Source organism: Ooceraea biroi, chromosome 6 (genome assembly GCF_003672135.1).
Source record: "Ooceraea biroi isolate clonal line C1 chromosome 6, Obir_v5.4, whole genome shotgun sequence".
In the NCBI taxonomy this organism is placed as follows: Eukaryota; Metazoa; Arthropoda; class Insecta; order Hymenoptera; family Formicidae; genus Ooceraea; species Ooceraea biroi.
Genome location: NC_039511.1, coordinates 16472623 through 16487728, shown reverse-complemented (window position 1 = coordinate 16487728; position 15106 = coordinate 16472623). Strand labels below are relative to the sequence as shown.

Sequence of the window (15106 nt, the reverse complement as noted above, 5' to 3'; positions counted from 1 at the left end):
TTTGCAAAGATCACGCGCTCGTAGAATAATCTCTTCCGCCTTTCCCTTACGCTCTCCTCTTATACGTTTAATCGTTAATCGATTTGCATTTTTTACTGAATTTATAACTTGAACGATCGAGATCGACAGCGCGCTTCCGCTTGACAACGCAGTGTTCGCGCGACCGCCGCGACGGTGATTCAGCTGAAGCTTGCATCGAATGACAGACTACGATCGCGCAGTTCTCATTTTTTTCCCCGATTATTTTTGCGGTTGATTTTAATTTTCAGCCACGAGGTCGTTGACAGCTGCGAGTATCAGAGTCGCCGCTAACCGATCGAGCTCGAGAGAGGGATTGGGCATTGATTTCGCGGCGTTCCGTTTGGTGGCTTTCGTCGGTGCCTCTTCGCGATCTCTCGTTCGGCCTCGTCGTTTAGCGCGATTAGTGCAAGTAGTGTAAGTGAGGTCAGTGCCGACGGAAGGACGGACGGACGGCTGCGAGCGACAGTCACGATCAGTCCAGACGTCGAATCAGTGCGGTCGCGAGCACCCGAGCACACGACAACCCCGGTGTTTCCATTCGCGAGACATGCCACTGCATCAAGAATCGCGATAACATGGCATCGGTCGACGAGTCGTTGGAGTTTCGTTCGAAACATGCTGCCGACAAACTCGAATGGACCCCGCTGTCTCTGACATTCGTGGAGTACCCGGAAGGTGAGTACAGGTGCATTTCTCCCAGACTTTCGCGCACCGCGAGCGAAAGTAGGCCGAGCTCGAGGCGCGCGTCGCGAGAGGACTGCCGGATCCTTCGCCGATACTGTAAGCGATTGGCATGCCGCCTTTGTGCCGCTTGTTTGCCGCTCCACGCGCACACACCTGCTGTTTTACACGGACGGGCTGAGATATATAGTCATATATACATAGCGGCCGCTGCTACAATACAGTGGTATTGTACTGAATTGGCAGTGGTCAAGCGGGTCGCACGTTTACGTGTAATGATACTTGCTGATAACGAAATTGCATTTAAAAGAAATAAAATTTTATGCAAAAATATATACGTTATATCTAAGTTTAATTGTTATAAAATGCTGTGCAAGTCAGTTTTTTGGTAATTCTTAAAAGATTTGTTATCTAGTCAAAATAGAGTAAAGAATGGAAAAAATTTTTGTTACAATGTAACAATGATGTATACGTAAATTGATGTTATATGTAAATGATGGACATGTAAATTTTTAGGAGATTTCTTCGGGGAGCTTTTGGCTGTATTGAGTCTAGCGCCGTTTATAATCATAATTGGTTTCGTCACATTGATACTTTTTAGAAGAGATTTACATACTGTAAGTAATTGTGAAAATAATCATAATTAAGCATAACATACAACTCCATAATAATGCATTATGTAGTATCTAACTAGTCCAGTAAGTACAATTTATAATTAACGCATATGATTTTTTCTTTTATTTGCAGATTACATTTTTTAGCGGCGCTCTTATCAATTACTTAATAAATTTTGTATTAAAACATACGATTCGTCAGTCGAGACCGATGAAGAGAGATGGCCTGTATAACGAATACGGCATGCCATCTACACATGCACAATTTATATCGTTCTTCGCTGTATACGCAACACTTTTTATATATTTTAGGTAAGCCATTACATCGAACATTATCGAATATTATCCGTGTTATTTCGGTGATTTACAGTATTGAATGATTGTGTTCAAGGTTGAATTATAATTGTACGATATTCGAAAAGTTTTGGCGGACAATAGTAGCAATAGGATGCATTATCGTAGCCGTACTGGTCATTTACGGCAGAGTGTATTTGCTGTACCACTCCACCATTCAAGTATTCTGTGGTGCGTTAATCGGAATTGTACTGGGAACAGCATGGTTCGTAATCACGCATACGTTTCTGACACCATTTTTCCATGTAGTGGTCTCATGGTGAGTAACGGTCAGAAGCAGCAATAGTAAATAATAATAAGATTAAAACGGTAATATTATTCATCGGGTCTGACCCCTGTTTATTCTACAGGCGAATATCGGAATACCTGTTGTTGCGCGACACGACGCTAATTCCTAACGTCCTGTGGTTCGAATACACGAGTATCCGTACGGAAGTGCGTGCACGTGCACGAAAGTTGTCGGCGATAGGCAGATCGCATTGACGATTAGTAGGCTGGCCGATAAATTAAATGGCCGCTAATAAATGCCTTGATAACGAACGACCCAACGTTGAACTAGCATTCCTTTATAGCTGACAAGAGTTTGGAAACGGGCGCAAATACATCCGTTTGGTACATGCGAATCGACATTCTATTCCATTTCCCGAGATACATCAAGTGTTAAAGAATGCCAGTACAAACGTGAAAACGATTGCGAACTAACCGTCATTAATCATCGTCATCGTCAGCATCATCCAACATTGTCGTTATCGCAATGATTATTATCAATATGACGATAATTATTAATATTAGGACTAATATGATAACTTTTTATGTATTTTTATTGAAAGATGATGTGATGATAATTGAAAGATGAGATAACCGAACATGGCGCAAATTTGCGTGACTCCTAACTGTCAAAGACACTGCTGCGAAAGACAGAGATGACAACTCTCGAATGTAACACTGCAAAATGTCAGGATTTTTAGTCCAAAGCCATCAAGTGCTCGTTTATGCCGCTCAATTTCAGATACTATCGTACGCTCGACAAATTATTTTCTTCGGGAACCACCGTTGAATATTCAACAATACGTTTTGCATAGTGACTTTAAAGGAGCATGTATATACTACGAGTGTGCTAGATCCTTCCCTCGTATATTCCAGATACTTAATCAAATGGAGATCGAAATATCGGCACGCGTTTACGGCTTCAGTGTTCGGTTAAATTGAGACTGGTAATTGTTTTACGTTTTTCTGGATATGAACGACGATTGATCAATAATGAACAGCTGCGAACGGAAGAAATAAATCTCCTAGCTTGACAGGTCCAGTTTGCTCGGTGAATGTGCTACAATAGTTTATTACAGCAATACAAACGTTTCGCAATAACTCATTATAGCACATTTTCATTTTCTTTCATTTTATCCCATTTTTCATATGCATGTACATTACTCGATTTATTTCCTAAAGTATCGAGAGAAAAATTGACGCGTTCAATTATTTTCCGAATTACTGGAAGTTATTACAACTATTAGTTAAATTATAAATCAGCAAGATTTTAATATTATGTATACAATAACATTTAACGTACGATACATATACTTTTAAGTGTTGATGCGAATTCTTCCTCGCATGCCCGTTGTTGATTCGTTAATATTTATGAGACTGCCTCATGTATCGAAATGTTACGTTAGTTCCTTTCTTTTCTTCGGAGTTAAATACGTTTAATTGTTGTTCCTTTTTAAAATTTATCAAATTCAATGATTTTCTGCAGTAGAAAAAGGTGCGAGTCATAGCATAAAGATAACAATAATTGTTAGTTTAAATAGAAGATAGCGGGCGACAAACGGTAGCGATGTTGTACAGTTGCAATTAATTTTTTTCTGCGGAGGAGAGAGAAAGATATAGCATTTTGTTAATGGAATTTAATAAAGTAGCACAAGAGTGCAGTCGATCGCTTGAAAAATGTTTTGAAAACTTCCTACCCTTAATTATTCTTTCCAAGCAAATACTATTCGACAGTTCTATGTCTGAAAACATTTTCTCATCTGTATATTTGAAAATATTTTTTTCTGGAATCGAGATACTTATCTCTCGCGTGCCTTTGAAAATAATTTTGTGAAATTATTCTAAACGGCATTGACTTCTAAGCTAATGACTAACCTTGAGAAAGCGAAATAGAAAATAAAAAGGTAACTTATGTTATACGCACTTCAAAATTTATGGAAATGAAAAGTTGATACATACGCTGCGTCATGATTTTTTTGAGAGCGTTTGAGCTCTTTTAGCAATATATTAATATTCCTATACGACAGGTATACAATAAACATGATTGCATGATTGAAAACCGATTAAACAATTACGATTTGGTTAAACGCTAAAAAAGTTTCCGGTTCAAGAGTTTATTAATAATCCTTAAATAGTATGTACATAATTTATGAAATTATTTCTTCTTGGACACACCGACCGTGCGTCCACGGCGACCGGTAGTCTTGGTGTGCTGACCACGTACACGAAGACCCCAATAGTGACGCAGACCCCTGTGAGCACGGATCTTCTTCATCCTCTCCAAGTCTTCACGCAGTTTCGAGTCCAGATTAGCACTCGTGAGCTGCAAAGCAATGCATACAATGTTTTAGGAATACCTTGCAAATCTACTATAGGTATTGCGTACATATCCATAAATAACTTTATCTCTGTTGCACGTGTACTGTTACTTAGGCTAGTAAGAATACTAAGTAAGCGATTTTTAAATGTACAGCAGTGCAGTTACTTTTGCACAAGCTACCAGCTGAACGTACAATAAATGCTGTACGATCAGTCGTGAATTTGTGCAGGGAGATTTGTAAGACTTTAGAGAACAAATACTTATTCGTAAAGACTCAGGTATTACAAATCGTTCGAATAAGGATTTTAATCTTGTGTCAATTTAAATCTCAATGAATATATTATCATTTAGATATCTGACCTACGAAGAACGTTTTACGAAATGTGTCTATTTGTATCATTTTTTGATGATAAAGCATGACCAAACAATTGTTTCTCTTTCAAAATAAGTGGCTTCATACCTGCGAGTATTTTCCATCGACAATATCTTTCTGCCTATTGAGGAACCAGTCTGGAATCTTGTACTGTCTAGGATTGGCCATAATGGTGACAATCTTCTCGACCTAAAGCAATATTTTAATAAATTAATCATTCTAAATATTTGTCCACCATACATATTATGGATCGTAATACTCACTTCTTCCTCCGAGCACTCTCCAGCTCGCTTGTCCAAGTCGATATCAGCCTTCTTCAAGACGATATTGGCGTAACGCCGACCAACACCTTTGATCGCAGTCATGGCAAACATGACTTTTCTATTACCATCGATATTCGTGCCCATGACACGAAGAATGTGCTGAAACTTCTCAGGAATCACGAGCGACTACAGCAACAGCAAATGTATGGTTAGTATTTAATTATATCAGTCGTTAGGAGCGCAAATTAATAAATAAATCCCCTCTTGAAAAAAAATGAATAAAGATTTCATTTCTTCAAAAGAAGTACCGAATTAATCCGCATACCTCATGTATTCGAAGCTAACCCCAACAAAACATTTCGTGAAGTATCTATTAAATTCTGATCAACGTAATCACCCAACGAAACGAAATGTTTACAAAAAGAATCATAAAACAAATAAAATACTCCTCCAAAGTTAAAAAATTATCGAAATAACATTATTCACACACACATTGCAACCAATGCAATTGGAGGTATCTAACCCCAAAGTTGTTTTGTCATTTCTTCTTATTAAAATACTCTTGAAATAAATTCTGCATTGATAAGATCGTTACTTTATTCAATCATTTAACATATTTTGTACAAGATTTTATTAAAAATGTTGAATTTTCAAGCAAAACCGCACAAAACTTACCATATTGCCTTATTTCTTGTCACCAAAAGGCAGAAAGAGAGATGAACGGAACCACGCAGAGACGAAACCGGAAGTAGAGTGAGTAGCTTGAGAAAGTTTGATATTTGAAATTCGGATTGATAAATGAATAAGGTGCACGTGCATTGCTGTTTATAACAATTGTCGGTAAGGAAGTGACAATTATTAGAAAAGTATTAGAAAAAAAATAGACACGAAGTTCTAATCTCATCCTCATTATTTTTACTTAATAACGTTCTTATTACTAAATTAAATGATTTCTGCAAGATGCAGGTTATAGAATTAGTTCGGGACCAGAAGAATAATATTTACTTCAATACGTATTTCGCAATTAAAGCGCAAGTGATAAATTCTCATGATCGGATATGCATTACGATTGTATTTTTCCAATATCAATATACAACGGACGAAAGAAGTTTATGTTTTAAGGGTTTATTAAAAGACCTTAAATAGAATATACAAAATTAATGGATTTATTTCTTCTTGGACACACCGACCGTGCGTCCACGGCGACCGGTAGTCTTGGTGTGCTGACCACGTACACGAAGACCCCAATAGTGACGCAGACCCCTGTGAGCACGGATCTTCTTCATCCTCTCCAAGTCTTCACGCAGTTTCGAGTCCAGGTTAGCACTCGTGAGCTGCAAAGCAATGCATACAATGTTTTAGGAATACCTTGCAAATCTACTATAGGTATTGCATACATATCCATAAATAACTTTATCTCTGTTGCACGTGTACTGTTACTTAGGCTAGTAAGAATACTAAGTAAGCGATTTTTAAATGTACAGCAGTGCAGTTACTTTTGCACAAGCTACCAGCTGAACGTACAATAAATGCTGTACGATCAGTCGTGAATTTGTGCAGGGAGATTTGTAAGACTTTAGAGAACAAATACTTATTCGTAAAGACTCAGGTATTACAAATCGTTCGAATAAGGATTTTAATCTTGTGTCAATTTAAATCTCAATGAATATATTATCATTTAGATATCTGACCTACGAAGAACGTTTTACGAAATGTGTCTATTTGTATCATTTTTTGATGATAAAGCATGACCAAACAATTGTTTCTCTTTCAAAATAAGTGGCTTCATACCTGCGAGTATTTTCCATCGACAATATCTTTCTGCCTATTGAGGAACCAGTCTGGAATCTTGTACTGTCTAGGATTGGCCATAATGGTGACAATCTTCTCGACCTAAAGCAATATTTTAATAAATTAATCATTCTAAATATTTGTCCACCATACATATTATGGATCGTAATACTCACTTCTTCCTCCGAGCACTCTCCAGCTCGCTTGTCCAAGTCGATATCAGCCTTCTTCAAGACGATATTGGCGTAACGCCGACCAACACCTTTGATCGCAGTCATGGCAAACATGACTTTCCTATTACCATCGATATTCGTGCCCATGACACGAAGAATGTGCTGGAACTTCTCAGGAATCACGAGCGACTAGAAAACAGCAGCAAACGTATGATTAATAATATTGCTCGTTGCATATTCAAAGCTAACCTCACCACAAAATATTTTGCGAAGCGATAAAGTACTTTTATGTAAAATCGCCTGACAAATATTTTTATAAATTAAAGAGGATCATGAAATAAACATGGTCTTTCTTCAAAGTTGAAAGAAATTATGGCAAAGTCGAGTAAACATCCATAAACACAAATTGGAAGCGATGCAATTGGGGTTATCTTCTAACCCCAAAACTTAGTCTCGTTATTTTTTCACGAGACACCAAAATACTTTCGAAACAAATTCTGCACTGATAAAATCGTCATTCGGTTTAATCACTGAATGCATATCGTGTGGGATTTCAGGAATAAAACTGGATTTCGAGGCGATGCCGTGCGATACCCACCATCTTGCTCTATTGCTTGTCACTGAAAGACCGAAGTGCAGCGTGGCAAAGAGAAACGTGCAGACAGTGCAGAGACAAAGCGGGAAGCAGAGCTACTTCTTCTTGCGTTTATGGCTCTGGAGCAATTATGGAGGAATGGAGTTAGACTGAGGACGTTTCGAAATATGAAATTCCGATTGATAAAGAAATATGGTGCGTATGCCTGGCATTGCCGTCTTGTATTTTACAATGTAAATTACGATTACTAATTTTATAAATCTTAAATTTAAATCCTGAAGTTGAATTTATTTCTACTTCTCCTTTCACTTAGTTGAGTGCGATGTAAACATTTTATTTCGATGATGTCGATAATCAATCAATTATCTTGATGTTAATTGTGTCATGCAATAGTTTAATAAGAATTGACAAGGGTATATACTATTAAGTTAAAAAGTGATCACGCCACTTATTTCCGTGTAGGTCGATCTTTATAATAGTAACTTATAAAAATATGCGAATTAGCGACTAATAAGACTAAAGATTTTTTAGGGTTATTTTAAGGTTATTAATCCAAGTTTGCAATATTTTTTCATTGTATTGTAAAATACACGATTAATTCCATCATTTCAGATTAAAGCAATTTGTAATTCTCTTGTTTTGAGTTGCAAGTCTGCTGAATGATTATATGATATTTTTGCCAAAGCAATAGTCATTTGCGATAGATCGCAGAAGCTTCTGTTAACAAAAGAGTTACTTTATTATATATATATATATTTAAGATTTCAACTTTATAGCAAGTTTTCTTACAAAAATGTCCTCTTATTTACGAAAGAAAAATGATTTTACCTTGAAATGATATGAAATGGTGTAGAAAATAATGGCTTGAAACCTCATAAAAGTGATTATAGATGTCGCCATTATAATATTCGAGCGACACAATTTGCACGAGACACAATAGTGCGCTAGTGCAACAATTAATCTATTATTTTTCACAAAAAACACCGAATTAATTTGTATCTGAATAATAAAATATTAGTTTAGTTTAATAAAAGCGGTGGAAAGTATGATGTACGACGTTGATTCAAAAATACGTGAGAAACACTGATTTACAATTCTTTCGTCAATATTTCAAAATGGTGCGTAAGACTGAGTCGTCAACAGTAGCAACTAATAATCAGCGTCAATCTTTTTCAAGTAGAAAAGTTAGTTTACCAATACGCTGTGTTTTAAATTATTAATAAAACAAACTATACGAAACAGATATTCATGTTGCAAAAGAAGATATTAGTTGGAATTACTTAAAATAAAAAAAAATATAACTAATTATTAAGAGCTTAATATTACATAATAATTTAATTATTTATTTACTTTTTTATGCCGAAAAAAATATAAAAATTCAGCACAATCGTTGCGTGTCATGATAAAGATGTGATAATCAATAAATCTTTTGCTTTTCAGGAGAGCATCGCTTTATATGCTGCACAGAGACTTTAAAATGCTGGAAACATCAAATATAAGGGTAAGATAGTAAATAAGTTAGAAGATGCAATTAAATAAACGAAGCTTGGTCGTTATCGTTTTTTTATCAGTGTCGAGAAAAGCTAAAACACACGAATACGCGCGTAGACGGTCGCGCTCGCAAAAAATCAACACGAGAATTTAATATTTACGCTCAGCATGCGATCGCGTCGATTCCACGGGCACACCCACCAACACTGGGGTTGCCGGCGCGGAATGAAATTTGTCTGGTGTCGATTGTCAATGGAGTTTCGATAACTCGATAAAAATCCAACGAACGAAAAGCAATTGTTTCACCGTTTGAACTCTCTTTTTCTCTCTTTCTGTCTCCTTTTTTTCCTTTTTCTCTCTTTCTCTTCCGTCCCTCCGAGATTTCCTATCTCCCCTTCCTCTACCACCTCTAATCTTGACTGCATGGGTCAGGGGTTGGTCGATTGGGCAAAGGCGGATCGAGGTGGAAAAGCGAGCCCAAACGAGCGCTCAGTGAGTCGCGCGGGGCGGCGAAGAATATCGCCGAGTTCCCGGGCGTATGATCCTCCTTTGATCCGTTTTATTACGGTCGTTCCCCCGGATTAAGCCGGAATAAGGAAGAATCTGCGAGTTTCGCTCTAACATTACCTGTTCGGTCACCGACTGCGGATAGATTTTTCATGCGCGCTATAGGGTAGGATAATCAAATTTGAATCAGGTGCAGATCAAAAATTTGAGTCGCTAATAAGCGATATTTTAAAATTATGCGCTAAATTTTGCCTTTCTTTTGCACGTTAATAAGCTTATTCTGTATTGTCGTTATTATAAAAGGCATCTTTTGTTTCTGCTCTGCTAGGAAAAAGAACAAAGCACATAAATAAAAATAAGTGTGGTAGCATTTGTTGCAATTAATGATTGTTAAAATTATTACCTAAGTGGGATGTCACAAGTAACGTGTAAGTTACTTCTAATTAATTTATCTCTGAATTCAAAAAGTAATCTCTGTTATTTGATATGAAAAAGTTTTTTATATGCTGAGAATCTAATAGATGTTGGAAAAGCTGAGAATTGCTTTGATTTAAAAATACTGCCGTTCACGTTATTCCTATCGACTGATAATTTGCGATAGGTACACTTGAGTATTTTCTAAATAGATTTCAAAGGATTCAGCTACCTCGTCCGTTCAGCGGATGCGGCGAAAGACAACTCGCGTTGATTAAAACGGGGGTACGATTGCAGAAACGAAGTCGCGCACGTGGCTGTCTCGCGATAAATTTGTCGCCGAATTCATAAAGCATCGTTACCGTCGTTTCCGTCAGATAGGATTGCGTTTCCGCGCGCTGCGTTTTGCAAGAACGCTTTATGTTTTTTCACTGTTTTTTTTCGGGAAGTGATATTCTTCTGGGATCGCGCAGGAAGTGCAGAGTGCAAAGCGCTGAAACGATTAATCATTGTCAATGGATTCTGTATTACTTGGGACAGCTACATCGTCTCGGGGGCGGTCCCCGACGTCGCATCGTTTATGCTGGATTATGACAAAGTATTTACAGCGTCAACTGACATATGCTCTGTACTTTTTACGCACGGAAAGCGTTAGAGATTAGGTGAATGATATGTGTGCTCTTAATAATATTAAAATATATTCGTAGGCAAATAATATATGCACTGCATGTCAAACGATTACTGCCTTAATAATTCCTTATATAGTTATTTTCCTTGAATACAAGTCAAGTTGTTTACAGATAGCGCAAAGTTATATGTATGGGGAGAATCAAAAAGTTCGGTTCAATTTTCGTTTTTTCAATTTATATGTAATACCGGCAACAATGTTAATAATGTCTATATCATAGACAATAAAAATCGTTGTCTAATTGTAGATAACGATGATGATTACTTGAATAATTTGTTTCTATCGAATGTAATAAAGTGACGCAATAATCGAATCGAACTTTTGACCGACCCAATAATAATTATTATAACAATGCCCACACGCTTGTATCGATGCGCGCGCGTTCGAGCACAAAGGGTGCCTATAAATCACAGTTTTCAAAGTGACAAATTTGCCCCGCTAGAGCGATAAATTGAGCACTTGCCAACTCCTCGCAGGGATTACCACGATTGTCATCGTGACATCGTGTATATTCGTCTACCGGCCGTGCGCAAGAGGCGCAGTGACGATGTTTATTATTTTGCGGGGCGCGATCCCCCCATGGAATTAAATTGAACTCGTTGGTAGAAGAAAAGGGTAATCCCTACCTGCTGTTATCTAGTAAATAACAGTACGAATTGATGAGGGGTCGAAAATCCATGTGTTATTAAAGCGGTATCATAGTCAGTTTAGTCGTACGAGAATCCCCTCCATCGATCTTAATTTTATAATCACGGATTTAGGACGTATCTCTTATAACTATTAGACGCAGAAGCAATAGGACTTGCAGACGATCTGTGAATCAATTTTTGCGAATTACATATATATTTTGCAGATTCAGATATTTTAATATTTTCGAATAAATGTAATGCAATGTTACTTTCTTGTCTAACTCGAAGTGAATCTTAATTTGAGCGAAGGTCCTTCAAAGTTCGACCCTGACATCCTGTCAGATTTTGATTGAACAAAATTTAGCTGTATATTCTCTTGATGGGACAACAACAATCTATCGCCAAGAAAGAAAGGAAATCCGGTGAGTGGGCGAGAGTACTTATTCGCGCGAACAAACGGGAAATCATCGTCGAGGAATCGGGAAAACACGACTTGACTGCTAAAGCGCAGATCATAAAGTCGCCAAGTGGCAGGAGCTCGTGTATGGCGCGTCATAAAACGGAAGGGTGCGAGGGGCGAAGGCGCGCGAGGTGGTTGCCAGTTAGAACGAGGGGCGACGAGAGAAGGCAAGTGGATCTACAAAGGGATTACCGCGCAAATATTTATGTAGCGAGTCCCCACGGAACGGCGGATCATCAAATTCCAATGACAAAACGGTCCGGCTGGATCCACGGGGGGCGAGATCGGGGAGCCTCGGGGCTTTACATTCACATATGCTTTTCGCATGAGCAAGAGCGGGCGTGAAATCCGCCGCAGTTTGATTCGTTGCATTATCCAGACATATACACCTATACGTATGTTGATTGTGCATAAAACTCTTGTGTAACTTTGTTCTCTTTCCACTTTCTTAGTAATGATACCAAGATTATTTTGCTAGTCAGGAAATTTATTATTTCTTATTGCCTGCTTTGAATTTAGCGAACCACTTCCGCACGGTTACTAACGCAACGGTATCGTCTCCATATGCTTTACGAACTTTTTCTGTCGTCTGCATAGCGATTTTTCCTTTATTGTAGTAAAACCCATCACATGCCGAAAATGCATCCTCTTATCCTTCATCCTCAAAACTCAGTAACAATGCGGAAACTCAAATGATCTCAACCAGATATTTACTAAATGCGTTGAAATGTCGTGTTTCAAACGATATATAGAGGTTCTACAGTTTCAATCACTTTGACAGCTTCCGCAACGTTCTTGGAGACACGTGTATTGAAACTGATACGAATTTCTTGGACAACCCAATATTTCTATAGCAAGAGATTTTAGTGATACAGGCAGATTTTTGAGGAATTGGTACGGATGAACCAAAGAACTTGCTTTCTTTTGTGGTTTTTAGAACAACAATTGTCTTTTAGACAATTCTGCGCCACACACATACTCTCTCTCTCTCTTACACAAAGTCGATATTCCGTTTCATGCATACAGATACAAGTTAATTTTTCTAAAAGCCTGACGTTTCGGGGGTGCAACGGGATGCCATATTGTCTAACAGCCGGACATTGGTCTCAAGTAAGCCCGGGTCTACAATAGGTGTAGTAAGCTTCAAGCCGTAAAAATTTGATCAATCACAGTCGATCTTTTTCCTCCATATTCCATATTCCACTGAGATTGGTCAATTTCGTACGGCTTAAAGATAACTACACCTATTGTAGAAGAGTTTTAGTTTTTTATGAGTTGCAGAGGATACACAGATGTTTTCCAATGGAGAAGCTCTGTCATTTTCAAGTAAATCTTTCGTGAAAGTGTACCCGCACTTTTTAAGCTCCATAAACTGACAATCCACTTTTTCGTGGGTTATGATTATGGCGATGATGCATGGTACGATGTTTGCGGACCAACACCGTAACAAAAGTTTGAAAGTTTGGAAAATAAAGGTGGTGCAGAGGAAATGAGCTTGAATAATAGAGAGGACCAAAAGCTCCGTTAAGAAATACCCGCGAGTTTTGTTGACAAACAATGGCCTTGTAAAGTACGGTAGGAACATTGAAAATGACATGGTTGACAGAGACCTTTCCCTTTTTTATTGCGTGGCCTTCGAATTAGACACGCAATCCGTAATCGCGGTAAACGGTAGCCACGGTATCTCATACAACGTAGAAAGCGGTATGTGCACCCTTTTCACTGAGTTGTTTTTTCTTTGAAATATTTATTGTTATTTAGTCTATTATTACCCCGAATTGTTACCTGGTTGATTCCGCAATCAGAAGAATGAGACTTCGTGTTAACTCGTTACATCGAATTTTTACGTTGTTTTATTACATAATTGTAGCAATAAATGCTAAGAATGCGAATATTTACTTCTGAAGTATACAACAATTACTCTTTTTCATAATGTAGAATTTCATCGGAAGCGAAAAAGGTTTTTCTTGGTATATCTATCAAAAAGTATCCCTCTATTAAAATTTTCCATTAAAATAAAACTTTTTCTATTGAAACAGTATTAAGGATTTTAAAAGGAGAACATTTTCTAGGCAATTTCCATGAATCGAAATGATCCATTTCGTCTTTCGTCCTACCTTCCACACCGCGCTCGGCTTCGGCTTTGGGGCGCAGGTGGCGACGCTCAAAGCCAATTATGCGAACGCGCCCCGACGTCGACGTCGGTCTCGCAAATCCCTATTCCCTCGCAAAGCCCTCGCGTGCGAGAATTGGCGAGAGGAGAAGTTTAACTTGTCCGCGCTATAACGGATTAACGGCAGCGATTTATTCGCGAGTAATTGTTTCCTCCCTTTAATTAACTCGCATTTATTTCGCGTAATGGGAACGGTTCGCGTCGACTCTCGTCGATGAATTTTCCAGGCTTATGTGCGAAGAATGCCTTCCTATGTGTTAAATAAATCTTCCGTATCAGCCATTCTGCATGTTTTTTCAATTCGTTCATCTTTGACATTCATCGATATTCGAAATGGAGGTTCAAAAATATTACGTTTTTCAAGATTAATTTCAATCAAAATATTAAAATTGTTTAGAGAAACTAAAGATATTTTGATAAAAATAATGTACCATTTGTAAATTTTTATGAATACATATTGTATATACTAATTTATGTACAGGATGCAACTAAAATGATAACACAACCAGAAAGCTTTTTTTTAGGTTTTTTATATTGATAATTTTAATAAATAATAATCTTAATAAGATCCATGCATTTCTCCTCATCGTATTACGCTTTATCGATGAATCGCCTCCATGTTGTCGCATGCAAAAACACAATGCGCAGCTTTGCAGCACACGAAATAGTCCGCGTAAGCGGGAGACTCCGGGTCGCCATCTTGCCGACAGTAAAATATCTTAGCTGCCCGGGGGTTGCCTCTTATCTTTCCCTATTATCGATAGCTGGCTGTGGACCAATATGGCTACAGTAGCGGTTACCATGGCTACGTCCGATATCTCGCTTCGGGACGGGAGCCCCATCATCCGCGCTATTATCGCGCTTCGCCGTAAATAAGGAGAAAGGCACTCCCTCATCTCCGAAGGAACGACTCCGAAGCTTATGCGACTTCCATCTCGCTTTTGCAATTGCGCCAGGCAAGGCGAAGCGATTCTATCTCGCACGCGCTGATACGCCACGGTTATTTCAAGCTGAGTAAATGCTGATGGAGGAGAACCAGCTTTCGAGCAGGAACGCTCCTATCAGATCGAATTGTTTCTTTCTATACACGTATTTCTATCAATGCATATTGCTCAGCGCAAAAGTACATCAAATGTATATTTTACAATGTGACAAGATTATTAAATAATTATTAAGTAAGAAAAAACATACTATAGAATAATGTAACGTCACAAAAGTATGCACGATTGTTTGTCACGTCATTGTACTAACTCTCCATTTCTCTTGATTATTATTGAGTAACACAATTATAC

General features: G+C 38.0%; 3 protein-coding genes and 1 long non-coding RNA gene across 4 annotated transcripts in view; 2 read left to right on the top strand and 2 right to left on the bottom strand.

Moving 5' to 3' along the window:
- The first annotated feature begins 215 nt into the window (after positions 1-215).
- On the top strand, positions 216-3615 carry LOC105284515 (dolichyldiphosphatase 1). Its single transcript, XM_011348097.3, has 5 exons — positions 216-696; positions 1219-1319; positions 1450-1628; positions 1708-1929; positions 2021-3615. The coding sequence occupies exons 1-5, from the start codon at positions 597-599 to the stop codon at positions 2151-2153; spliced, it is 735 nt and encodes a 244-aa protein (XP_011346399.1). The 5' UTR covers positions 216-596; the 3' UTR covers positions 2154-3615.
- Positions 3616-4022: 407 nt separating this feature from the next.
- On the bottom strand, positions 4023-5667 carry LOC105284516 (40S ribosomal protein S18). Its single transcript, XM_011348098.3, has 4 exons — positions 5569-5667; positions 4894-5079; positions 4718-4819; positions 4023-4260 (listed from the first exon to the last, which is right to left on the bottom strand). Exons 1-4 carry the CDS (start codon positions 5569-5571, stop codon positions 4093-4095), a joined length of 459 nt encoding a protein of 152 aa, XP_011346400.1. The 5' UTR covers positions 5572-5667; the 3' UTR covers positions 4023-4092.
- Positions 5668-5945: 278 nt separating this feature from the next.
- LOC105284519 (40S ribosomal protein S18) lies at positions 5946-7537 on the bottom strand. Its single transcript, XM_011348101.2, has 4 exons — positions 7456-7537; positions 6861-7046; positions 6685-6786; positions 5946-6227 (listed from the first exon to the last, which is right to left on the bottom strand). The coding sequence occupies exons 1-4, from the start codon at positions 7456-7458 to the stop codon at positions 6060-6062; spliced, it is 459 nt and encodes a 152-aa protein (XP_011346403.1). The 5' UTR covers positions 7459-7537; the 3' UTR covers positions 5946-6059.
- Positions 7517-15106, top strand: part of LOC105284518 — a 30513-nt gene continuing 22923 nt past the window's right edge. Inside the window, exons 1-2 of the long non-coding RNA XR_894887.3 lie at positions 7517-7647; positions 8893-8953. This is a non-coding gene — a long non-coding RNA (uncharacterized LOC105284518). The remainder of the gene's footprint in view (positions 7648-8892; positions 8954-15106) is intronic.

Coding starts and splice junctions, on each gene's coding strand:
- LOC105284519 (XM_011348101.2), bottom strand. Junction 6,787..6,860: donor GAGAGTGCTCGGAGGAAGAA/GTGAGTATTACG, acceptor ATATTGCTTTAG/GTCGAGAAGATTGTCACCAT. Junction 6,228..6,684: donor TCGATGGAAAATACTCGCAG/GTATGAAGCCAC, acceptor ATTGCTTTGCAG/CTCACGAGTGCTAACCTGGA.
- LOC105284516 (XM_011348098.3), bottom strand. Junction 4,820..4,893: donor GAGAGTGCTCGGAGGAAGAA/GTGAGTATTACG, acceptor ATATTGCTTTAG/GTCGAGAAGATTGTCACCAT. Junction 4,261..4,717: donor TCGATGGAAAATACTCGCAG/GTATGAAGCCAC, acceptor ATTGCTTTGCAG/CTCACGAGTGCTAATCTGGA.
- LOC105284515 (XM_011348097.3), top strand. CDS start 597: ATGGCATCGGTCGACGAGTCGTTGGAGTTTCGTTCGAAACATGCTGCC. Junction 697..1,218: donor ATTCGTGGAGTACCCGGAAG/GTGAGTACAGGT, acceptor GTAAATTTTTAG/GAGATTTCTTCGGGGAGCTT. Junction 1,629..1,707: donor ACACTTTTTATATATTTTAG/GTAAGCCATTAC, acceptor ATTGTGTTCAAG/GTTGAATTATAATTGTACGA.